The 25675-nt window shown below is 42.1% G+C and overlaps 1 protein-coding gene across 3 annotated transcripts in view; it reads left to right on the top strand.

The window, feature by feature from the left end:
• The window catches only part of cacna1c (calcium channel, voltage-dependent, L type, alpha 1C subunit), a 225087-nt gene that overhangs the window by 156600 nt on the left and 42812 nt on the right, over window positions 1-25675 (top strand). For all 3 annotated transcript variants that reach the window (XM_037760298.1, XM_037760296.1, XM_037760297.1), the window contains exons 9-21: window positions 3634-3721; window positions 4819-4903; window positions 14389-14479; window positions 19459-19485; window positions 21397-21557; window positions 21680-21753; window positions 21856-22007; window positions 22256-22457; window positions 22731-22851; window positions 23257-23371; window positions 24059-24188; window positions 24303-24372; window positions 25415-25547. In XM_037760298.1, the coding sequence (XP_037616226.1) occupies window positions 3634-3721; window positions 4819-4903; window positions 14389-14479; window positions 19459-19485; window positions 21397-21557; window positions 21680-21753; window positions 21856-22007; window positions 22256-22457; window positions 22731-22851; window positions 23257-23371; window positions 24059-24188; window positions 24303-24372; window positions 25415-25547 (1449 nt within the window). The remainder of the gene's footprint in view (window positions 1-3633; window positions 3722-4818; window positions 4904-14388; window positions 14480-19458; window positions 19486-21396; window positions 21558-21679; window positions 21754-21855; window positions 22008-22255; window positions 22458-22730; window positions 22852-23256; window positions 23372-24058; window positions 24189-24302; window positions 24373-25414; window positions 25548-25675) is intronic.

The raw sequence follows: 25675 nt of genomic DNA, 5'->3' as shown, positions 1-25675 counted from the left end.
TCTATCAGTGTTGCCTCTATAGAATAGCACTTACTATCATAAAATGCTTAGTTCTCTGCGCTGCTGGGATGACACAAAACATCTCAATTTATAATAAAAAGAACCATAAGCAGCCAGCAGTATGAGTCCAGGCTCCAAGTGGACACAACCTAATATTACCAAATGAAAGCTGTGTTTGTAGACTACTGTAGTACTGTGTTAAAAAGTTAACCTTAACCTTGTCTTAAGGCTTATGGTTATTGGCCACCACCAACATCCATTAAAAAAAACAATATAATTATTACCTAATTTTACCTAATTAATAAAACTAATTTGTGAAAAATGTCACATTCCTCTACTGGTTCCGATGGTTTCTTCACATGCCGGTGTAGGTTATGATGAACTCGGGTAGGGAACAGGTTTAGGGGAGTGAAGCGACTCACCCCTGACTGACTGACCCGAATCTGACTCTCGATACCCACTGTGACGTGACAGCAGCATTGTGGGAAAAATAATAGAGGTCTATCTGGTCCAAACAGCTTGGGGGGGTTTGGCTGTCTGACTCTTTGTCTGACTTCTGACTAATGATGCTGTCAACGCACTACACGGCCTGACCTTTTACCAACTGCTTCCTCCATGGAGTGTGTGTGGGTCTCAGATTGGCATAATAACTAATGGCTAAACAGGACGAAGGAGAGCGACGGGCGTAGACACAGAAACGTCGGGTGGGACGGTGTTTTGTCTGGATTTGATGTAACGCGTAAATAGAAAGAATGGTGGCGAGAGAAAAGGGAACAGAAAGTGAAGGGAAAAAAGAGAATCCGATGATGACTTAGGACAGAAAAATGAGGTGATGATGGGAAAATTGAGAGTGATGCCTCACACACTGGCACACACAAACACGGATCAATAGGATTGGGTCTCCTGCTAATGTTCTGACAAGCGAAACAGTAGCAGTTTGTCCTAATGCTCATTGATCTGTCTGTAGGTGTGATCTGCTCCATCATTCCTCTAAATTTAACCCAGAACACACACACACACGCTCTCTCTCACACACACTCTCCATCTCGAGTTCTCTTCCAGGCTATAGACTGACTGTAAAAATCAATGAAAATGGCACATAACAATCTAGAGAGTTTCATTATGGATCCTGATCTTGCCCTGCAGGGAGCATGTTTAATTCAAATCTATGTATTGATTGCATAATATCTGATTCAGATGAACTTTCAGATAAGTCTGAAACTTCCATGGCCGCAAAAACTCTCCCTTAATTGAACTGTATATACAGCTATCAAAGTTGTAATGTCCAAACCCAAGATGACAAGGTGCGAGATAATGGACTAGCACCGATAAATCCTCATTCAAAGTACTCATGACAGGGGGGAGGCACCAGCAAAAGTTAACTTGTCAATGGACCATCGAAATGTTCCCCAAGCCTCCCAGCTCCTGTCAGCTCTCATCCGAATGAATTCTTTGTCTGCAACCTGACTTTGACCTTCCCCAAGTGCAGCGTTTAATCAAGTGTCCCTTAATTCTTTCCTTTTTTTTTCACCCCGGACACCTGGAAGTAATTTCACCAGGTTTCATCATAATGTTTCAATATTTCACACTCTTCTCTAACATTGATTTTAGTTGTCTTAAATCATCTTTGCTCATGTCCTCTCTTTGTCCACATCACCTCCAAAAAAATCCCGAGGAACTTGAAAAAAGCAGGCATCAATCTGATCGCTCCGTAATAAGTGGATATAGGAGGATTGTTCGTGTTAATTCTACATTTACACACTTCGGTCACGTTGTTTTTCTACATGAAGAATTGCAGAATGTTTTATGAAAAAAGATAGCTTAGGGATCAAAATAAAAGCTCTCAGTTTACCTGTATGTCTTCATTACGATCTGTGGACCAAAACCTCTGGGTGGTGACCGAAAGAATGAGATGGCAGACAAAAGGTGATGAGCTCAGTGATGCAGGGCGACCTCGGTGCCACTTCTCCTCCAAGCTGAGGTAGTACAGCTGGTGAGGGATGCCCTCTCTGCCCCTCCCTCGGGGGGGTTTTTACCAAGCACATTGCAGCTGGGAGGAGACCCAGGGGTGGACTGCAGACACTGCAACTCCCAGCAGGCTTGGGAGCACCTGGAGCCCTGGGACAGCAAAAGTTAGATGACTAATCCGTATTAATTACAAATCATCTTGACAATCACTTTCGGTTTTATAAGTATATTATGGACCAAAACATTATATTATGTAATCATTACAATGTTTTATGCATTTGTATGACACTTGTAGCATCAAAGTGTGAGAGCAGTCCTCAAAAAATAAACATCCTCTTAAAGGGCCGGTGTGTAGCATTTTGGGGGATCTATTAGCAGAAATGGAATATAATATTTATAACTATGTTTTCATTAGTGTATAATCACCTCAAACTTATAATCATTGTGTTTTCGTTAGCTTAGAATGAGCCCTTCATATCTACATAGGGAGCAGGTCCTCTTCATGGAGTTACGCCATGTTGCTCCGCCATGTTGCTACAGTAGCCCAGAACGGACAAACCAAACACTGGCTCTAGAGAGAGCCTTTTAGGGTTTTTACGTTACCTGAACGCCACCGTAGTTCTCCGACGTGCTTGTGAAACTGCGCTAACGTGAGCCGCAGAGTGTGAAACCGTGGTACCGCCAGCCGCCGCCTGACTTCCGTTGCTCCTAAAGTAGTGTTATTATGGTAAGGATGGCTTCTGAGCGTGGCGAACGGCATTACCGCGTTTTTTGTGCTCAGCGGCTCACGTTACCGCAGTCTTGGGAAGGGAGGAGTGAGTGGAGGGGTACTCAGTTGGTTGCAATCTGCAACCACACCACTAGATGCCACCAAATCCTACACACTGTCGCTTTAGATGCTTCAGTTCTGTTTATTGTTTTGTCCTATTCATCAGCAATGTTCGGCCACAGGTGATAACTTCAGACTAGAAGCATCCTGACTCAGCTGGAAGTTGACCAGCGGCTAACACCGATGGGGAAGTTTTCTTACCTTTGTTCCAAAACGTTCTCCTTCTCCTCAAAGTAAATGACTTCACTTATCCACACGTGGTCAGTCAGTAGGGGTGTCTCAATTTATATTCCCACCAGCGCATCAGGGTTAATGATTAGAATCCAGACACTTCGTAAATGTTAGGAACAAACTGCAGACAAATAGATCTTTAAACAGTAGTACAGTATAAGCAGTGTATCAGTGATTTTCACATTGTGTGTTTTATATGAAGGTGTGTCTATGCAGAAGTTACCCTTATGTCTGCCAACATATAAACAGAACTGAATTCAACTGTACGCATCTGTCGGCTGCTTAAAATATATTTGGATGCGTTGGATTGACTGAGATGTGAATTCAGCTTCCAATGTGCTTTCATCTGTATTTGCATACTAACACATTGTCTCCTTGGCAGAGGCTTCCTCTCTTCACTTTACATTTGATTTCTCTCTTTAGCAGGTTTTCCCTCCTTCCTGTCCTGAAGCATTGTATAACGTTCTGCATTATATTGTCACATGATTTGTTTTGCAGTCTAGATTTTCAGATTTTTCTCTCCCCTCCCTCTGTCTCTGGTTTCTCTCTCTACCCCTCTCTCTACCCCCCCCCTCCATCCCTCCATCCTGCTCCCCTCCTCCCAGAGAGTTTTCCAAGGAGAGAGAGAAGGCCAAGGCACGCGGTGACTTCCAGAAACTCAGAGAAAAACAGCAACTGGAAGAGGACCTCAAGGTATGGCTGTTATCTCTGTGCGTGTTTAATTGAGGCGCCTTCTGAAAGAGGATGTTAGCCACTCTTCACCAGCCACTTAGATTCACAGTATATTACTGCCGCGCTTTCAAAAAAGGTGATTGACATTTTAGATGGATGTCAAAGAGAAGTGAAAAATACCACCGGTTTAAGGCAGTAAGCATAGAAAGCAGAGCAGAGAGACTGAAGTTACCACACAGATGGGATAAAGAGGAAATCAAAGAGACAAGTATAGGATTTTAAAATCGGTAAGATACAGTAGTTACAACTACTGTACGTCCTTAAATCATCTTAAAGTTTCAGTATAATAATTTGCTGCAGGAACATCGAGAAACTTAATGAAAGCTGAAACATTTCATTCAAAAGATTTCAAACCGATGTCGGATGACTGCAGTTTTGTTCAGTGGTGGAAAGCAACTAAGTATATGTACAATTTTGAGGTACTTTACCTGACTTTTTCCATCTTAAGTGACTTTATATGTCTACTCCACTACCTATCAGAGGTAAATATTGTACTTTTTACTCCACTACATTGATCTGACAGCTTTAGTTACCTTTTCAGATGACCATCAGATGTTTTTCTTCCGGTCCAGTGGAAACCATGAATCTCCAGATGTGTTGATGTTGAATGTTTGTGATAAACTGAAGGATGAAATATCCTTTATGTATTGAGAAAAGTATCCTACTGCTTAAGCTAAATAAATTATTTAAAAAAACCTCTTGGATCAGATGGAAAATGCAACATCACAAGGTTGAAAACAGGGCAATTTATAAAGTATACAAAGGTGTTAAAAACATCTACAAGTGGTAAAATACTACATATACTTTAATGCAACAGTAATATTTACTTTAAGTACATTTAGCTGATAATACTTACATACTTTTACTTAAGTACGGTTTTGAATGCAGGGCTTTTACTTGTAGTGGAGTATCTTAACAGTGTGGTATTAGTACTTTAACTGCAGTAAAGCATCTGAACACTTCTTCCACCACTGGCTTTGTTGATAAAAGAGAATGCTCTCACTGCTGCTAAGCAATCAATATTTGCTTTGTGTTTCTACGTGTGTGTGTGAATGTAGGGCTATTTAGACTGGATCACTCAGGCTGAAGACATTGACCCAGAGAATGAAGAGGAGGGCATGGACGATGACAAACCTAGAAACCGTGAGTACCACAGTGTGTGTGTGTGTCTTTTAAACAGTGAAATATGCCAAGAGCGAGTGACGATCTATTTGCTTACTGCAGTTCGCCTCGAGGATGACTACGCATGAGCGCGATGGTGTGATTTATGACTTGTTGTGCGTTGGTATCGGCTGTGTTTTGGGTTAAGACTTTGTGTGAGACAGCGTGGTTGGATTGATTGTGTTTATATCTGAAGATATTTTGTGCTTCGTGCACACAAGAAAGTTGTGCATAATGTTTGTGTCAAATCTAGTGTTCGGTCTGTAAGTAGTGAGCTCACGACTGACGTCTCCATCACACGGTAGCGGTGGTTCATAGTGAGTGAATGAACGACTGACAGAGTGACTGACTGACAGACTGAGAGGATGTTAATATTGTCTGCTTGCTTTGGCTGAGAACCCTCCTGAGGTTTAAAACCTGTTTAGATATTAGTGGAATGTGTCAGACTGCAGCTAATAGCCTCTGGGCACACACTTGCATACAAACACTCACACACTCACTCACTTACACACACACGCGCACCCTTAGGAACGTGTGTACTTGTGTTCTGACAGAAATGTACACACACAAATTAACACCCTGTCTCTATCCACAACACCTCCAGAGAGAGGCAGCCACACATGGCACATGTCTCCCCAGGACTGAGCTACATTTCCTGGGGGAGGGAGCGTACAGCGCTGACCTCTTTTGACCTGGAGGTTTGACCTTAGAGAAGATAGAACTCGAGAAAGAGAGAGAGGGAGGGTGAGAAAGAGAGGCACAGGGATTTGACAAAATGTGTGTAGTGTTCAGTATGTACTGTGAGCTTCCTCACACTGATGATGAATGAATGATGAAGACTAAATATGCAGAGGCAGAGGCATGCATTCTGCACACAGCGTGCTCATCTGCTACAAAACGCTGTTGCTCATTCTGAGAAACACTGATGACTGCCAAGGGAAGAAGAAAGAAAGAAAAAATTACGATTTAATCTTTCAGCAAAGCTCAAGAAATTACCGTGGTCAAATGACCCAATTTACATGAAAATAAGACACAACACCCCTGCGGCTAATCCGTAACAAATCGACTTGTTTTCACCTGTTACCGTTGCGCACCCCTGGGCCAATCAGTGTGGCAAAAACACATCAGCAGTGGCTGGCGCGTTAACAAATACAGTATGTGGCCCCCCAATTGGGCCAATTTTGTAAAATGTCACATCACAATATCGGAATGCTTCTTTCCTTCAATTTTGTTGTAGTTCTGCATCACTGATATTACATACAATGTCCAGGCAAGACCAAGTTAGTTGAAGGGAAAACAAGACAGAATTTGTCAGGTGCTTGATCCAGTCTAGTCCAATATAAACATATAAATGTGGTATTAAATCTTTGGATATCAGTCAGGTGCAAAATTCAATCCATTACTTTTATTAAACGGTATAACTTTAGATGTCAAAATGATTGATACGTATGATCAGAAGTTCTCCGTCAGAAAGATCAATCACCCCTCCTGTTTGTGAAGGTGCAAAATCGAGTCACTTTCTCTCTTATTGCTCTGTCTCCCTCTCTCCTGGATGGATGGATGGATGGATGGATCCTCCTCTGGGAAGATGAATGAGGGCAGTTTGTCCCTGCTGCCCAGGACATTTTGCATAGACCACATGCACACACACACACACACACACACATACGCATGTCCTAAGAAGGGATAGGACACTTAGAGAATAGAAGAGAGGATAGCAGAGAGAGATGAAAAGGAATAGAAATATATAGAGAGTGTGTGTGTGTGTGTGTGTGTGTGTATGTGTGTGTGTGTGTGTATGTGTGACAGAGAGGGTATCTAGGACAGAGAACAGATGCGATTTCACATCATGAACAAGTCATAGTAGTGACCACACACTGACGCAGAGACCACACACACACACCTTTCGACATGTCTATCCATCATCCCATCTTCACATGAAGAGCTACAGGGGCGTCATATTGATGTATGATGTGATCAGTGTGTTCGCATGAAGACAAATGTTTATGGTGTGTGCATCGTTGTTGTTTTTTTTGAGAGTAGTTGATGTCATATTGATTTTCACTGCTTTTAGCAGCAGCCTGAGTGAGTGTGTGCGTGCATCAAGAGCCTCTAAAATATGGTGGTTATCATTTGTGAGCGCACACGGTCACACTCAAATGTGATGCTTTATGATATGAATGGTTAGTTCTTTCTTTATTTATGTATCATATGGTGTTTTCTTCGGTACATTTGCGTGTGTTTCCTGTAGGGCTGGACTCGAATATTTGACTATTTGATTATTTGCCTGTTGTGTAGGTATTCGATTTTCAATTTTGGATTAGTTTTTTTGTGTGTTTTTTTTAACCCCTCGGGATTACAAACACACATAACATACCGAACCCTCCGAAAAATGTTTTTTACTCAATAAAAATAACAATACAAACAACAATACTGCAGAATCCTTAAAAATTAACGGCTTTAATTAAACCGAAAGACACGTGTTGCAGCGCTATGGCGTTCCTCTCAGGCGAGAACGATCGAACGAAATGTCAGGCTGAGTCCTTCCCGAGCCAAGCCGGAGCCCTCGCCGCCATTGCTTATGTCTCCAAGCGTTATCCAATGCAACCCATGAGGGGCTCGGGCCAGAGGCTGCATTACCTGCGGCGCTTGCAGCCGGGCATTGCTGGAGAGGAGTTGCATAATGCGCTGAGACATCTGCCTCAAAAATGCTGCCGTTTAGGGGGAGAGGGCCCGCAAACGTGACTTTGAGGTACGTCAATACTTGCACACAGAGGGATGAGGAGAGGAGACGCTGAGTGTAGTCACAGAAGTGTGTGTGCCATTCACACAAGATGTAAAAATGGGGCAGAAGAAGCAGGAGGACGAGACACAACCGCGGCTGTTGCTGGCCAAAGCTTCAAATATTCGCTGCTGATTGCTACCGAAGCTCCGGAGCCCAAAATATGGTATTTGGGACAGCCCTAGTTTCCAGTCATCCTCGGTCGTCCTCTCTATCCAGTTGCTCGCTCGATCGACCCAGTCGGTCAGTCGGTCTCTATCCAGTCGGTTACTGCTCAATCCAGTCGGTCGTTCTCTCTATTCAGTCGGTCGGTCGCTCAATCCAGTCAGTCGCAATGAACTGAAATATGAACGACGATAAATATGTTTAAACGTGGCATTTTGACAGGTGATTGTGCTCTTTGTATTTAAGCATATGTCCCACACATATATTGCTTCCAGCCCACAACGTTCTCTGAACGCCTCCTGGGGGATGGTACCGCCCCCGATGAGAAATGCTACTCGAGAGTGTGCGGAGTTAGATTGGCTGCCTTCCGTGTTTGCTGTGGCTCATTGTGATAACGGAGGTCATAAAAAGTAAAACTATATTATACTATAGTATTTTGATCAAAATATAAGTGGTCATCAGCCCATCTCTGTTTGTAGAACCTACATGTTTATATATATATATTTATATTTCTCTTTAAATGTCATGCAATGTGTTTTTCACCAAGAATAGGAACAATATTTATGAGGGCGGTTTTGTGTGTGAATACAGTGGTACCCAAGAAGCCGGTTTCATTCATCACTATCATCTGCACTTTAGTCAATGCTTCAAAAGCTACAATCCTGGTGCAGTGATTGTTTAATTTAGATGAATATTATCTACAGTAAGTGTATGTGTGTGTGTGTGTGTGTGTAGCTGCGTATTTGTATGTATGTTTGTGTACTAGATGTGTGCTAGATTTCATGCTTCACATCTGTGTATGCAGTTTTATTTCTGGTACTGTACAAATTGACTCACTCAATATTGCTAGTACTATTCTGCAGTATGCTGGGACAGTCACATGTGAATCACTGGAATAAAATGAGCAGAATCCAACAATGGGATGATCCCAGTATGGAGGAGCACGATGATGAATGTACAGGGCTCACAATGATGCAAATAGTGTGAGAGGAAGGGGTGAAGTGGACAGGAAACAATAGCTATTGTGTTGGCCAAGAGGAAGGAGAATAAGATGGAGCCATGTATTGTACTGTGTAGTGCTCAGTGAAAAACAACACAGCAACTTGCTTTTTGAATGTCGACTTCCTCCACTCTCTAGAATATGAATCCTCCCAATGAATTCATCCTCTTTCTGTTCTGTAATTTCTTTTCTTACCGTAGAGAACGAGAACATTTTAGTTCAGACATGATGGCAAAGTCTGGCAATGAAACAGAGACTTAAAAAACTAAATGGTACAAGAGAGAAAAGGCAGCAAATGCCGTTTTGCCAGTTATGCTAGTAATACATCTCAAATTATAGTAATAGCTGGAGTAATGCAATGAGGTGTGACTGTAAAGAGGGAACGTCATTTCAGCAGAAGCAATCAGGTTTCTTTGCAACAGGTTGTGTATTTTTCATCAGAGCCGGTACATGTGATTATTGGTGCCCGAATTTACAGTATTGTGTGCATTTCTGTAGTTGTGCTTATTGTGTGTCTCCATGCGTGTGTCCATGTGTGTGTGTGTGTGTGTGTTGTGTGTTGCTGAGCCGTGCTCTCTATCCCCAGGTAAGAACCAACGTTTTCAGTCTCTGCGTGGAGCCGTGAAGAAAAATGCGGCTTTCCTTCGTAAGGCGTGTGCGTCTGTCTGCATGGTCCAACACTAGTTCAAGATTTACTGGAAACCCGATTCCAGACATGCAAGCCAACTGCACCTCCTCTCCCTCTCCTCTTTTTCTTTTCTCCTCTCCTCCTCTTCTCCTTCTCTCCTCTCCTTTCCTCTTCTTTTCTCATGTACTCTCCTCTTCTCTACTCTCCTCCTTTGCTCTTTTACTTCTCTCATCTCCTTTACTTTCATCTCCTCTTCTTCTTTTCTCCTGTCCTCTTCCTCTTCTCTACTCTCCTTCCCTGTTCTTCTTCATCTCCTCTCCTCTCCTCTTCTTCTTCTCTCCTCTCCTCTTCTTTGTCTCTCCTCCTATCTACTCCTCCTTTCCTCTTTTTCTTCTCTCATCTCCTTTACTTTCATCTCCTCTTCTTCTTTTCTCCTCTCCTCTTCCTCTTCTCTTCTCTCCTTCCCTCTTCTTCTGCTCTCCTCTCCTTTCCTCTTCTTTTCTCATTTCCTCTCCTCTTCTTCATCTCTCCTCTTCTCTACTCTACTCTCCTTTCCTCTTTTTCTCATCTCCTCTCCTCTTCTTCATCTCTCATCTTCTCTACTCTACTCTCCTTTCCTCTTTTTCAACTCTCCTCTCCTCTTCTTCTTCTCTCCTCTCCTCTTCTTCGTCTCTCGTCTTCTCTACTCTACTCTCCTTTCCTCTTTTTCATCTCTCCTCTCCTCTCCTTTTTTCTCCTCTCCTCTTCTTCTCCTCTTCCTCTCCTCTCATTGTCTCTCCTCTTCCTCGCCTCTTCTTCTCCTCTTCCTGTCCTCTTACACTTCCTCTTCCTCTCCTCTCGTCCTGCATTGTAGTAAGCACCTTTTCTTTCAGTGGCTGCCTCTCAACACTGTAAAGTAGTTTATTCTCATTGTCTTCCTCGCCCCTTTTTGTACACCTTCCATCGAATAATAATCAATATAAATACTGCATATATATAAACATTATCTTAAAGTGGGGACTTGGACTTTTGCCACCACTTACTATCCCTTAGGCTGGCAATATTGTATGTCACCTTGACCATGTTTCGTGGCCTTTAACTTAAAAGACGAGAACCATGAGTACAGGCAATAAGGACATGAGGAGAAAACGTCATTTCTGTATTGAGATGCAGCCACCGTTTTTACCTTCATAGGTTCGTAGGAAAGGAAATCGTTCGCATCTGCCTGACTGAAAAAACCCCAAAAGAGGACAATGTCATCACAGAAAACAATTGGAGTGCGGTTTACACACTGTACATGACGACTAAAAAACATTTGTGATGTCACAGTCCTCTCCTTGTTTCAGATTCCTTTCCCTAAAAACCCCCTGCACTGTTGCTCCGATAATAATAGATAATAGAGAAATAAAATTGAATTTTAGCCTTTTTTATGAACTTCATCCAGCACTTGTCATATTGTTGAGCAGGCATGTAAGATACTGGTCCTTTTTTACTGATTTCAGTGTTGAGTGCTTACATGCTGGGTTATATGTCATGGGATATTTTTAATATAATGTGACAATTGCAGAGTGAGCAAAAAAAAGAGAGACTAAAATTCAAAATATAACATTATTGTGTTAAATTGAGGCTGCATGAAAAAACCTCATGTTCTGAATATTTTTGTCAACGATTTTAACTGTGAATTTACAGTCACTTTTGTGGCTGTTTGGGTTTTGATATTGGAAATTTGGACCGCTTGAAATATCTGAAAATGACCAACGAAGATGACGGCATGGACGATTAACACAGATCCGTACATGAGCACACACAAAGACACGTTTTTACCTCCAAAGACTACCGTATAGTGAATAGTTTGGCATCATTTAGTTCAATACTTTAAGGTGACATTCACTTCTTTTCAGTGCTGTTCTTTAATATTTTATCTCATGCACACATGCCAACATGGGTAAGAATGAATTAATCCCTCTGTGTGACCCTTACCTGTCTTTCTCTCATTCCCTCCCTCCTTCCATTTCCCTCCCGTCCCATGTTCCCTTCCTTCATTTTCCTTCTTCATCTCCTTCCTCCTCTCTGTGTCTCAGGTCTTTGGGGTTTTACTCTAACAATAGGTATTAAACTAGTTCAGAGCTCCATTGAGGAGAAGGCACCAGGCTGGTTTTCTATTTGAAAGGCTTTAGCCTCGGGAGAGACCGGAAGGGCCCCGAGTGCTTTTAACTAAGTAGCGTAGCAGCAGGTGGCACGTGTCGAGGTGGGGGAACGTAGAGCGTGTTCACAGCGGAGGCCTTAATGTTCACAGAGACCATCCTGATCTCTACAGCACAGAGTTCATCCATCACCAAGCATGTGGCAAAGTACTGTTCACTCACTGTAGCTTACTTTGATGTATTGTGTTAGCTAAGTGCTTACAAGCCCAACAAAAAAAATATATAGAGGGTTTTTTAAACCTAGGAGCTAGGTTGGCTCACAAAAAGATATTCGAATGCTTTATTGTCATTGTCAAAACACTTTTTCTAGTTCTTATATTTACACTCAGGAATGAGGAATGGCTTGATGAATGCATGTTGAGAGAGACTTTGCTTGCTCGCTTGCTTTTCTTTGCTACACTTGATTGTCTATTTGTTTGGCAAAGCATTATTTACTCATCTTTATTCAAGGTCATATAACTCACACATTGGCTACACCTTCACCATGATTTGTATGCCTTTGCGCCGGCGACAGCCATGGCCGGAGGCATTATATTTTCGGGTTGCATGGCCTAGGGATGCATCGATATCGTATCGGATATCGGGCCAATACTGACTCAAATAGCTGGATCGGGTATTGTTGACAATGAGGGCTGATCTATTCAATTCAATTCTATGTTTATATAGTACATACATTATAGACTGGAATTTAAATTCCTGTTTAAGTTTCGACTAATTTGTTGTTGCATTAAAAAAAGGTTTACACTTGAATTGTAATTCCTGTTCATTTTTAAGATTTTTTTTTACCAAGGTGCTGGTGTACGATTTATCATTTTAACAATACATAATTAAATTAATGTAAATCTACTTGTTTATTTGTTACACTTGGTTTTTCAAAGTTAGGAAAGCAATGTTTAAGTCAAGCCTGATGTTGCCTTACACATAAAAGAATGATCCCAGTCACTTCCACACAGCGAGGCATACAGCTTATTGATTAAACACTGGTATCGGATCGGTACTCAGTATCGGACAATACCCAAAGCCCAGGTATCGCTATTGGTATTGGTATCAGTGCATCCCTAGTCTGTCGGTCCGGTCCGGAGGGAATTTCTACAAATTTGGCACAAATTTGAAGAAAGGATAAAATGATGTAATGATGACATTTTGGACAGACATCGATCGACTGGTGGGCGGAGGCATACAACCGCGAGGCGGTAATTCTAGTTTCTTTTTATATGGAACTTAAAGTAGATTTCCTATTAGCAAATCTGCATGGAACACTATTAAAGTAGGAATACAGACTGGCCAACTGTGCTTGGAAAAGCCATTTCTATTACTGGAGATGAGTGAATCAAGCACAATTGCATGACCAGATCTGTATTTCTAATATCATTTTAGAGTTACTAAGGTTGAAATAAAATAATTCAAGTCAAGATTATGATTATTCTTCTCATCTCAAGTGCCGATCATGTCCCTTGGTTTCATGCTAAGCATCGTTTTGCAAGAGTGCGTTTTGCTTTATTTAACGGGGGGATATCTTACTTTAATACAAGACGCATTGAGATTCAGATCGGCGTGTGACTCCGGTACCCAGCGGGTGTTACAATAAGCGTTTGAGGTGACAGTGAGGGGAGTGCAGCTCATTCCCGCAGGCAGCCAAAGACTGACAGAAGCAATAAAAAGCGATGTATCACTTCATATCAGTCTCTCAACCAGCCATCCCATTTCTTTCCTCTCCCTCCATCCATACCTCCCTCAATGCTTCCACTACGTTCTCCTGCGTTTTCCTCTTTTTTCCATCCTTAACTGCCAACTCCTATTACTCCTCCTGTCCTTCCTCCACAGCAGCCTCTTCCTCCCGTCTTCCCGGCATTCATCCTTCCATCTTTACACACCATTACACTTGTCTTTAAATAAGGACAAAGTGACACATTTGCAGTCTCCTTGTGGCTTCATAAACAAAAGAAAGGTTGGGGCTCAGTGAGCCTCCTACCTGTTTACACATCTGCAAACAAAAAAAAGATAAAGTTAATTAAGTAATTTTCAGATGTTTGCGTTGACATTAATCCCGCCAAAGCTTTCACAGCTTGATTAAAGTTTTTAGAAGACTGAAGAAAAAGCATTACAAGGTTTTTCAGTCTGCAATTAAGCTCCAACATCCCCCGCAACGTTTGCAGACCAAAGACCAAAATCTTCGGCATGTTTTTTCTTTCAATCTCCCTGAGCTATAAAATCACAAAAGGGTTTTGTTAAGATTTAGTTCACCCGGAGTTAAGCAATCCTTCAGCTTAGAAGTTGAAATCCTTCCTAATAGCTGTTGCAGAGGTTGTGTCCCAGGATCCCTCACCGGTAAATATTATTAGTATAGCATGGAAACTTGGTGTGTAATTAGCTTAGGCAAATACATACAATATAATTATATCTATATAATCATATATAGAAATCTGATTTCTGAATCCAGTGCAGCCCTCAGAAGAAGACTGGATGCACTTTGTAGTTTTTAAGTGCGTGTGTAATAGTACATCTGTAAAGTTGACTGACAGTTTGGAGTCCACAATGTTTTAAGCTCAAGGTTTAGAGCAGTGCAGCGTAAGAATGATGTAAGCGAGGATGTACAACCCGTTTCCCTGTCCTGTTAATTCATCTTTCTCTTTCTTTTCTCTTTCTGTCTTTTATTCTTTTATCCGTCACCTCTTTTTTCTCGGGCTCCGCTCCTTCTCTGTTTCTCAGTGAGCATGCCAGCCAGCGAGAACGAATCGGTCAACACAGACAACGCCCCCGGGGGAGACGTGGAGGGGGAGACCTGCTGTACCCGGCTAGCGTAAGTACCTAATGCACACCCCTTCGCCTCCTTCTATCCCTTCAGCTCTCTCAGTCACCTTCTGTCAATCCCGAGGATGAACTCCATCCCGCATCCTTCCAGTATTAGCACTTCAGTGTTGGTACAAGTGGCTCAACCTGCCTCTGCCCTCCACTGATCTCACAAAGCCAGACCTCTGTGTCATCAAGCTCACAGAGGTTGGGAAGAATTCACGCTCTGACGCTGGTTAGAGGAGAGCAGAGTGACAGCGGGTTGTCGTCATCCTCCAAACTGATGAAACTTTGATAGGGAGAACTTGGGTGGATCTGAGGAGACGACTAAACAGAGCTGCTGTTCCCACAGGCGGTCTTTTTCATTTACAAAGCCTATGAAAAAATGACTCTTTTTTTCCCCAAAAACTCAGTGACCTTGATGAAACGTAGGTCGGGCTAAGAGGAACTAATCATACGCTAAACCACCGTGCCTTATTCTTTTTTTCTAGTGTACTACGACTAAACCAGCCCATTGAAGTCTGAAGCTGGAGTAGTTGCTGTTTTTTTTTTTGTTTGTTTGTTTGTTTTTTAGCTAGAAATTAAAATGTTTTTAATCTTGCTTTTGGGATAATTTTTAATATCAATATATAAATATTAGGGCTGTCAATCAATTAAAATATTTAATCAGGATTAATCGCATGATTGTCCATAGTTAATCGGGATTAATCACAAATTAATCACATATTTTCTATCTGTTATAAATGTACCTTAAAGGGAGATTGGTCAAGTATTTAATACTCTTATCAACATGTGAATGGGGAAAAATGCTTGCGTTATGCAAATGTATGTATATATTTAGTATTGGAAATCAGTTAACAAAATAAAACAATGACAAATATGGCAAACTCAAGTCCAACAGGGAACAACAGCTGTCAGTGTGTCAGTGTGCTGACTTGACTATGACTTGCCCCAAAACTGCATGTGATTATCATAAAGTGAGCATGTCTGTAAAGGGGAGACTCGTGGGTACCCATAGAACCCATTTTCATTCACATATCTTAAGGTCAGAGGTCAAAGGACTCCTTTGAAAATGGCCATGCCAAACTAGTATGACATGGTTGGTACCAATGGATTCCTTAGGTTTTGTAGTTTCATATGATATCAGTATCTTCACTCCAGCTTTAAAACTGAGCCCGCTACAAACTAAAAATCGCAAGTTGCGTTAATGCGTTAGAGAAAGTAGTGTCGTTAAAACAAATTTGCATTAACGCGTTAATATTGCATTAACTTTGACAGCCCTAAATGAATATCTTATTCCAAATAGTAAATTTTCACGAAGTAAAGGCCTTTACACACCGGGGGGCGCGGCGAATAAACAACACGAAAATGTTAAATACTCGCCTGTGAATATTACATATCTAGGGCTTTTATTGTGAAAGGTCAGAACAGAAGGAGTGGATCTGGTCTGCGCTGCCTTTGCCAAGGTTGAAAGGAGCAACAAAGATTGACGTCGTTGCTGTTGTTTCATAAATATAGGCGCAACTCAACCCGTTGCGCACAATGCGATTGGTTGATGCCTTTATTCAAGGAATTTTTATCACAACAAATATCTGGTACTTGTCACTGAATAGGTCCTTGACATTGTTCTTTACTGAAGGCTTCATATAAGTTCATTAATAGCAGGAGAAAAGTGAGAAGAGGCCAATGTGCCCGTTTGAAAGAAAGCTTGACCATCATTTGGGACTCAACAATACATAGAAAAGCAGCACATCTATCATGGCTACATCTCATCTAATAGTAATCCTTTTTCTTTCCTTCTCTCCGTCTCTTTCAGCTCTCTCACTCTCTCTCTCTTTCACCTTTGTGTATTTGCTGAAGTGTTTTCCTCCTCCCCAGTGGGAGCTCACGAACAGCTGACTCACTCGCTCCTGCTCCACCCTCTCCTTTCAATTTTTTTACATTATTCAAACAAGTGCGTTGCTTTCTTTCTTAGACGCGAGGCCACGCAGGAGCCGTGACCCAAGCGGGCCCACTTCATCAGCACACGCGAGCGAACACACCTACATACAAAACGGTGCATCACTGTGAAACGTAGCAGAGTAGAACAGATCTGAATAGAGGGAGTTACTGCGGCAGTATGAAATAATTTAGAGGTGAAATCAAACTGAATCAAGAACACACTCGACCAGAGGAACAGTAAGGCCAGTATAGGCACACTTGGGTGGCACACTGTTGTTCATCTGTGCTCTCGCTGTCCATCTGTTACGTTGTCTTTGTTATGTTGTTTGTGTTGATTTGTCCCGTCAGACCAAAAACAAAGGATAAATCATATTTGATCATCACATAATGCCAAGTAGAGGTAATAGTGAAACCAGCAAATTAGTCATTTTTATCAGTCCATTTGATTCATATGTAAAATAGTGAAAACATGCTCATTATAATTTCCCAGAGCCCAAGTTGGCATCTTCAAATGTCTTGTTTTGTCCAACCAGCCGTCCAAAAACCCAAAGATATTCATTTTATTATCACATATGACAAAGAAAAGCATCAAATTATCACATTTGAGATGCTCGTCCCAGCAAATGTTTGCCATTTTTGCATTAAAAATGACTAAAATGATTATTTGATTATCTAAATAGTTGCATAGTTACGTAGTCAGTGGTTCTGTCGATTGATTAATTCTTGCAGCTCAAGAGCTGACTTAAAGTTACTACGGGGAACTTTCATTTTGCGTTGATTTTGGCGGTCCCTGTGGACAAAAGCGTTATTGTTTCAGAGCACCAGAGTCCCTTTAGAAAACCGCTCATTTTACTGCAACAGGGTCTGACAGTCTATCCCGCTCAGTCCTGGTTCTGGTTCTCTCGTGCCCCCCTTCCCTTTAGCGGGCCAAGCAATACGGCCTGGGCCTCCAGCAGCGTGGCGTCAGTGTTGGCTCCCAGCGGGGACCGACGAAGCAGCAAGGCGAACCTGTGCTCCGACTGCAGGTCGAAGGCAGCAGCGAAGCTGAATCTCGGTCTGTCCGCAGCGGGCTGGTTGCTGGAGTCTGAACTGAAGGAGTTTCTGGCGAACCGGAATGATTTTGTTTGATTTTGCGCAGAATCCGACCCAGTGGCACTGATGACAAGCATTAAGAATAACTATATAGAAATAGACAGTCGTCTCACTGATGGTCTTGTTTGCTTATGTAGGTCATTTAGAGGCATCAGTATTCAATTGAGACTGTTTCATAACCAGATAAAAGTTCCTCACAGTAACTTTAATCACTGTGTGCATTAAAGATTGAATATTTAGCAGAGCAAACAATAAAAGTTATATCACTACATGCTTCTTATTCATAATTTCTAAAACGCTTTGCAGAATAAACCTGACTTGGTTTGAAAATGCACATAAAAGTATGTAGTTCTAAAGCATAAATCTCCCTTTTTATGATCCATGAAGGCGCTCCTGCAATTTTGGAGTCTCACTTAAATCAGTGACTTTCACAGTAATCAGACTGTCCTAAACTAAATGAATAGTAACCTTGCCAAGACTGGAAATACGAGCCCTCATCCCTCCTCTGCGAGACTGCAACAAGTTTGGCTATAGGGCATTTGCTTGCACTATTATGGAGATAAAACTGGAGACTTTTCAGTGTTTGTCAGTTCTTCTTCACATCGCTATGGAGACAGACCTCGGGGTGGGAGCTATACTTCGACTTCCGCTGATCTCCATAATCGAGACGGACACAAGGAGAGAAGAGACGTGTGTACTGTCAGCCTCCATATCCAGCCAGTCAGTCATTTTATTCTATCGTTCAGTCAGTCAGTGAGTCATGTTATTGCTTCAGTCAGTCAGCCAGTCAGTCAGTTCATCTGCTGTTGCAGACAAAATCAGTACACAGTTGCTCCCTCAAAGCTCGTTACACTATGTGATACTACGACTACGTTCTCTTTCGATTGATTAAGTTTCTCAAAATTAATATAGAAGTAACAAAATGTAATTTAAATGCAACAAAAGGAGCCGTAAAGACATTAAACCAGTACATCATTTAATCACATTCACCAAACATTTGTACTATTTTGTGCATCAGGTTTGATCATCATTAAACAACCCTTGATTTAATTTACACAGTGGGAATTTCTCCTCTCCTCTTCCTCTTATCTCCTCTCCTCTTCTTCTCCTCTTCTTCTCCTCTCCTCTTCTTCTCTCTTCACCTCTCCTCTCCTCTCCTCTTCCTCTTCTCCTCTCTTCACCTCACCTCTCTTCTCCTCTTCTTCTCATCCTCTCATCTCCTCTCCTCTCCTCTTCTTCTCCTCTCCTCTTCTCCTCTCCTCTTCTCCTCTCTTCTCCTCTCCTCTCCTCTCCTCTCCTCTCCTTCTCCACTTTTCACCTCACGTCTCCTCTCCTCCTCTTCTCTTCTCTCCTCTTCTCTCTTCACCTCACCTCTCCTCTCCTCACCTCTCCTCCTCCTCTTCTCCTCTCTTCACCTCATCTCACCTCATCTCCTCCTCTTCTCTCCTCTCCTCTCCTTTCCTCTCCTCTCCTCTCTTTCCAGAGACGATTTCTTCCACAATCTCTTGTCTTCCGTACTTTATGTATGTACCTTTTGCTTCTGTTACAGTGGTGAACAATCAACAGATATGTTTCTATTAATACGTGTTTTCACACCATGGCTGATGGAGGAAATCCAAACTGAAAGCATTTGTTTTTCTTTTGACTGGATGCCACTGTATATATGTTTGCTTGGGGTGATTTGTTCAAAATAAAAGTGGGTGAGAAAAGACGAGACAGACAGCTTTTGTGCTAGTGTAGCTCACCTCAGTCTCTAAACAATCAAATGTTTACTCGGTGATTTAAGGTAATTACATCTCAGAAGGGCAGGAAATACTGGACCCACACAACTAAGTTGTACGAGGATCATATTTGCTGATGCAAATATCCCTCTCAAATCACCCCTTTCGTGTTGTGTACCTGTCTATACGTGTGTTATGTCTGTGTGTATAATCCATTCTGTTTTCTGTGTTCCAGAAATAGGATCTCCAAATCCAAGTTCAGGTTAGTACATGTTGTTTACCATTGTCTCTTACTTCACCTGCTCTAATGTCTCGACTGCTGTGGTACACGTATGGTCGCTGGATCTGTGTGAGTGTGCTTGTCTACAGTAGTGCACAGGAAACACAGATAAACTGACAGAAACAGAGAGCTTTACTCGTTAAAGTTTTTAGGAAATACACTCACTTTCTTTCTTGCAAAAAGTTAGATGAGAAGATCAATAGCACTCTCATATCTGTATGGTAAATATGAAACTTCAGCTGGTTAGCTCAGCACAAAGACTGCAAACGTGTGGAAACAGCTAGCCTGGCTCTGTCCAAAAGTAACAAGCTCAGTAATTAACATGTTTTATCCGTTTGTTTAATTCGTACAAAAAAACAGAGTGGCAAGTTGTGGTCTTGGTTGTTACGTGCCAGACTATTTCTTGGCTGGGCATAATAACAAATTTTGTTTCCTGAAGGGGTTTATTTCACAACAATGACCCGTTAGCTGTACATTATCCCGCTTATTACACAGCTACTCAATAATTTGACAAAAAAAACGGTCCTCCAGAGTCCGACATCAGAACTGCGCCCATAGCAACGGTCTGTTACACATAGCAATGGTCTGCTATAAAGACATAACAGACCGTAGAACGCCGGGATTGACCAATCAGAATCGAGTAATCAACAAAGACGTGTACTAAGCGAAGCTAACTGTCTCTTCAAATATAGCAGCCAGATATGAGAGTGGATTCGATTTTAAGCGTCTTTGAATAAGCGTCTTTCCCAAATGTTGAACTATTCCTTAAAAGAGGTGTATTGTCCTCACTGGGGACAGAAATTACAAATTACTGAAACACAGATTGTTTTTGAAAGGCCACACAAGATGTTTTCACAAATATACAGTCGCAGACATTAAAAATGTCTTTTCCTGTAAGAATGCATGTCCGCTTGTGTCGTGTTGTGTCTCATATAACATTCAGTGTGTGCATCATGGCAAAAGCCGCCGCGTGCCATAATTGGCTCGAAATAGCTCACACACACACTCAGACAGAAGACCGGTGAAAACATGAATTTTGTATCGGCAGAGAAGAATAACGGTTCCTGGTGAGCTGCGTTGACCTGTTTCACAAGTCTCCTTGCAACCAAGTCTGGTGTCGTGGGGTAGCAGTGGAGAAAGGGGTCAAGAACAAATAATCTATAGGCACCCGCAACAGAAAAAAACAGATAATTGATTAGGGCAGTTGTGGTCTGGGTTAATTTAGTTGTTCTGAATAAAAGCTGATAGATTTCCTTTGAGTGGATTAGTTCACATAGATGTGACTGCGAGGTGTGAAGCTGGCAATTACCAGAAACAATAACTTTTACAACAGTAAAGGGCAGGAAAAGTGCAAGAGACCTTGTGTACACAACAACATCGAACAACATGTTGAATTGTCTAAAAAAATAAAATGAACCACTTCTTTGTTTGAAGTTTCCATTGAAGCGTGAATCACAATATAACACATTTCAGTTTAAATTGTTCCTTCAATCAAGTCGTAGGAATAAACGTTCCTTTTTTTTCCCCCTCAAATGGTGCGTATCTTATTCTGCAACAAAGCTCGTCATACTGGCTTTTTGTTGGCGTGAAGCCTCTTTGAGGATGACTAACTGTTCCACAGCTCTGCTCTCAAACAACAGACAACCACCGGCCGAGGGATGATGTCATCACTACTCTGTAGACGGACTAACTGACTCTCTCTTTTTCTTCTCTCTCCTCCGCTGTTTCACTCTCTTCTTCACGTGTTTCTTTTGACCATTCTTTGTTTTTCCTTTTTTCTTCCTCTCTGCTCTCTTTCCCACGTCCCTCCTTTTCTCTACCTCTTCTCTCGCCCATCTTTCCTCGTCCTCGCCATCGCTCTCTCTCTCTCAATCTCTGCTTCTTCCTCCTTAGTCGATACTCTCGGAGGTGGAACAGGCTGTGTAGGAGGAAGTGCCGAGCAGCGGTCAAATCGCAGCTTTTCTACTGGCTGGTCATCTTCCTGGTTTTCCTCAACACGCTGACCATCGCCTCTGAACATCACCAGCAGCCTCAGTGGTTAACCGATGTACAAGGTACGTAAGCACGCCCATACCAGGCTGTTCTCATACACTGCTCGTAGCTATACCTACGAAAAGTAATGCACTGTAATTCATATTTCTTTCTTTCTTTCTCTCCTTTCTTTCCTCCTCCTCAGACATAGCCAACAAGGTGTTGCTTGCACTCTTCACTGGTGAGATGCTGCTGAAGATGTACAGTCTGGGTCTGCAGGTCGGTGTCTAACAGTAACTTCTAGGATTGTCAAGAGAAACTCCTGTCTCCTCTATACTTGCTACCTTAAATTTTGCTTCTTTCTCTTTTAACTCTCCACAGGCGTACTTTGTTTCGCTCTTCAATCGCTTCGACAGCTTCGTAGTGTGTGGAGGAATTCTTGAGACCATTCTGGTGGAAACCAAGATCATGTCTCCCCTCGGCATCTCCGTGTTACGTTGCGTGCGCTTGCTGCGAATCTTCAAAATAACCAGGTTAGTACAGACATTTTGAACATTGACTATTATTGAGCATCGGTTTGTCCCCTATTGCTGCACTGGACAATGAAAGACAACTTTGTAACCATTGTATTGTCACCAGGATGCATGCTCTTGCTCTCAGTAGAAAGGAAACAAATAAAATGGGAAACGTATTTGAGTATTAGCGTGTGTTTGTGAGAGACTAATGTACCTTTACCCCTTTATGTACTTCTGTTATATTAACTGGACGTCTCTCCCCCCAGATACTGGAACTCCCTGTCCAACCTGGTGGCCTCCCTGCTCAACTCTGTCCGCTCCATCGCTTCCCTGTTGCTCCTGCTCTTCCTCTTCATCATCATCTTCTCCCTGCTCGGCATGCAGCTGTTCGGGGGGAAATTCAACTTCGACGAGACCCGACGCAGCACCTTTGACAACTTTCCCCAGTCTCTGCTCACCGTGTTTCAGGTAACGACGCTTCTGTTTCTGCACCTTGTTTTCCTTTCTGCCTTTTTTTTTTTCTTTTTTTCTTCCATCTTCTATTCTCAGCTTGAAATGATGATCTTTGTCTTCTCTATTTGTACAGTACAAAAAAGTCATTTAATCTAGTGTGAGTCTTACAAAGAAAATGTAATATATCACTGTCACAAGGGTGAGACTTCTTTCCAATGAAAATCTAACTTTTATAAGATTTTCTTCACGCAAATGAGATTTTAATTGCGTTTATTTCTTTCGCCGCAGATCCTAACAGGAGAGGACTGGAACTCTGTGATGTACGATGGCATCATGGCGTACGGTGGACCGTCCTTCCCCGGCATGCTGGTCTGCATCTACTTCATCATCCTCTTCATCTGCGGAAACTGTATCCTGCCTCAACATAAAGTAGCTCCATAGCAGCCTTCATAATGTGGAGCTGAAGGGAGGTGGAGGGGTAATGAGTGATGACAAGCACGGAAAAAATCAAAAGTCTCTTCTGATTCTGTTAACTTGCATCCTATCAGCCGGATAACAATGCAACTGATTGTGATTTGAATAAAATCTAAACCCTATTTAGGATGCAGTTGCAGGAGGGGGAAGGCGTGTTTTGCATGATATCATTCACAAAGCCAAAACTGTTTTGCTGGAGGTCACTGAGTATCTCTACTTAGGCAGTTCAGTGTCTTTCAGATGCAGGAAGGTTACTAATTATTCACCGGGATTGTTTGCAACCAACCACACTGATGATCCAATGTGTCAGCAGCATCCTTAGCTTCACCCCTCTGAACAGATATCCTACTGAATGTCTTCTTGGCCATCGCTGTCGACAACCTGGCAGACGCCGAGAGCCTGACATCCGCCCAGAAAGAAGAGGAAGAGGAGAAGGAGAGGAAAAAACTGGCCAGGTAAAGCAGGAAGAGAGAGAAAGACGGGTAGACAGTTAGCTGAGGAAAAGAAAAGGATGAAAAGGAAACGTTTTCTGTGTCTGACAAACACCAAAAAACGAGAGAGAGGGAGTGGGAGAGTTGGTCGTATCTCAACATCCTGGATAGTCAGTAATGCCTAGAGGCGTTTAAGGATGCTGATACTGGAGCCTTGAAATCAAAGTACTAAAAATGCTGAAACAATTAGAACATGAATATATAATTATGTTTTTAAGACAAGCAGACATTTGTCTGCTTTGCTTTTCTGTCTAAACCACTTTTATTGGGTAATTTTAGCATCCCATTGCCTACAGAGGTAATTTGTCAACGTTGGTAATGTGAGATTTTAGTGCAGCTGAGGAAGATAGCATCTCCCTCAGTGGCACAAATCATTAAATGTCTCCTTTTTCGGTTGCAACCTGTATTGATCTGAGGAAAAAAAGTGTGATGGAAAACAACAATTTGCCTGCTCACTATCTGTTTGGTTTGATTATAACAGCACAGCCACCTTCTGTGATTGAAATACTCCCCATCGTTCTAAATCTAAGTGTTTCATTTTGTTCCTCTGGTGTGATTCAATACACATCAGTGGATTAACACGGGGCTGTCATTGCTAGGGTTAGCAGAAGGGGAAATATGCTAATCTTCTTGTCCTCCCTCTTTCTCCAGGTTGGCCAGTCCAGAGAAGCGCCATGCCAACGAGAAGCCGCCTCTGGAGGAGGTGAAGAAGCCGAAGAAGAAGGAGAAGATCGAGCTGAAGTCCATCACCTCTGATGGAGAGACCAACACTGCTACTAAGGTACACAAAGACACACTCATATCGAGTGTGTAGTAGCCACAGACCTCAGTAAGTCTGTCGTCAGAGGAATGAATGAACTGGTAAATAAATAAATGTAATGCTCTCCCTCTGCAGATTAACATGGATGACTACTGCGGAGATGAGAGTGAAGAGAAGAACCCATATCCTGCCAACGATTACATAGGTAACACACAAACCACATGTGCACTGTGTGTTTGGAGAAATGATGAGATCAGACATTCCTATCTGATGGTATGCAAGAGCTTTGCTAAAAGACCTAACAATTGCACTCTCAACTGGCCCACATCCTCAATTAAAACCAAAACAAATAATTTAATTTAATTGTATTACAAACCGTCATTTATCACATATACACATCACATTACAATGATGTAAAAAAAAATTGTTACTCGTTTAAATATTTTAGAGATAAAGTATGTTTGGACTTGACATGACGTCCGACATAGCACGAACTAGTAACATCAGCGTTTTAGCTAAATACAGTCAGATTCGGACACATCAGTCGTTGATTAAAGCAGAAAGAGTAGAAATTTAAAAAAAAAAACTAAATAAAAAAAAAACAGTCGAGAGGCAGGTGAAGACTTCTAGCGAAATGAAAAGACATTTCTGGGCTAGCTACATCGCTGTATCCATCTGGGATTTACAGTCACAGGTCCAGAGGAACAGCAAAGGCTGTATATAGGCGAGGTGGCTCTTTCATTGTTACTTTGTTGGTCTCTGCAGTGGGTGGTACTTGGGAAATGTGGCTTGGTAAATGGTCTTAAAAGTTTGGAAACCTCTGGATTAGATGAATGAATTGTTGAAAGGCAGTGTTGCCTTGCCAACAACTATACATGTCTATGTGACATCCCCATTAAATAACCTTTCTCTGCAAAGAAAACAGACAGATAAAGTTGTTCTTACCCCACATAAATAAGGAAGACTTTATTAAAAGTATTTTTGAAGTACACACTGTTTTCTAGCCATCCAAAATTGTCCAATATAGTGTCACTTTTCTGTTCAAAAACTTGGTATTACCAACATGTAAATACGTATGGCCGCTCAACAACCCATGCTCCTCTGTGTGACCTTCTGCTGAGACCACCCAGACTTAAAAACTTTCAGCTCCACTTTTCCCACTTTCTGTCTTCATTTTATTTCCGCTCTTCTACTATTTCTCCTCTTACCTTTACTCTCACTATTAACCTTTTCCTCCCTCTCATCAGGAGATGAGGATGACGAAGAGCCAGAGATGCCGGTGGGCCCGAGGCCGCGGCCGCTCTCCGACATTCAGTTGAAGGAGAAGGCCATTCCCATGCCTGAGGCCCGCGCTTTCTTCGTGTTCACCCACACCAACAAGTAAGAGGACACTTTCGCCTTCTGCCTACCTTCCCCCTCTTCCTATCTTCCGTTTTCCCATCTCTATCATGTTCTGATCGCCTTATTATTTTGTAACAAGAGACTCAAATGTGTTTTTTCCTTCACTT

This window comes from Sebastes umbrosus, chromosome 23 (assembly GCF_015220745.1).
Source record: "Sebastes umbrosus isolate fSebUmb1 chromosome 23, fSebUmb1.pri, whole genome shotgun sequence".
In the NCBI taxonomy this organism is placed as follows: domain Eukaryota; kingdom Metazoa; phylum Chordata; class Actinopteri; order Perciformes; family Sebastidae; genus Sebastes; species Sebastes umbrosus.
Note: the sequence above shows the minus strand (reverse complement) of the source record. Positions and strands in the feature narration are given on the sequence as shown.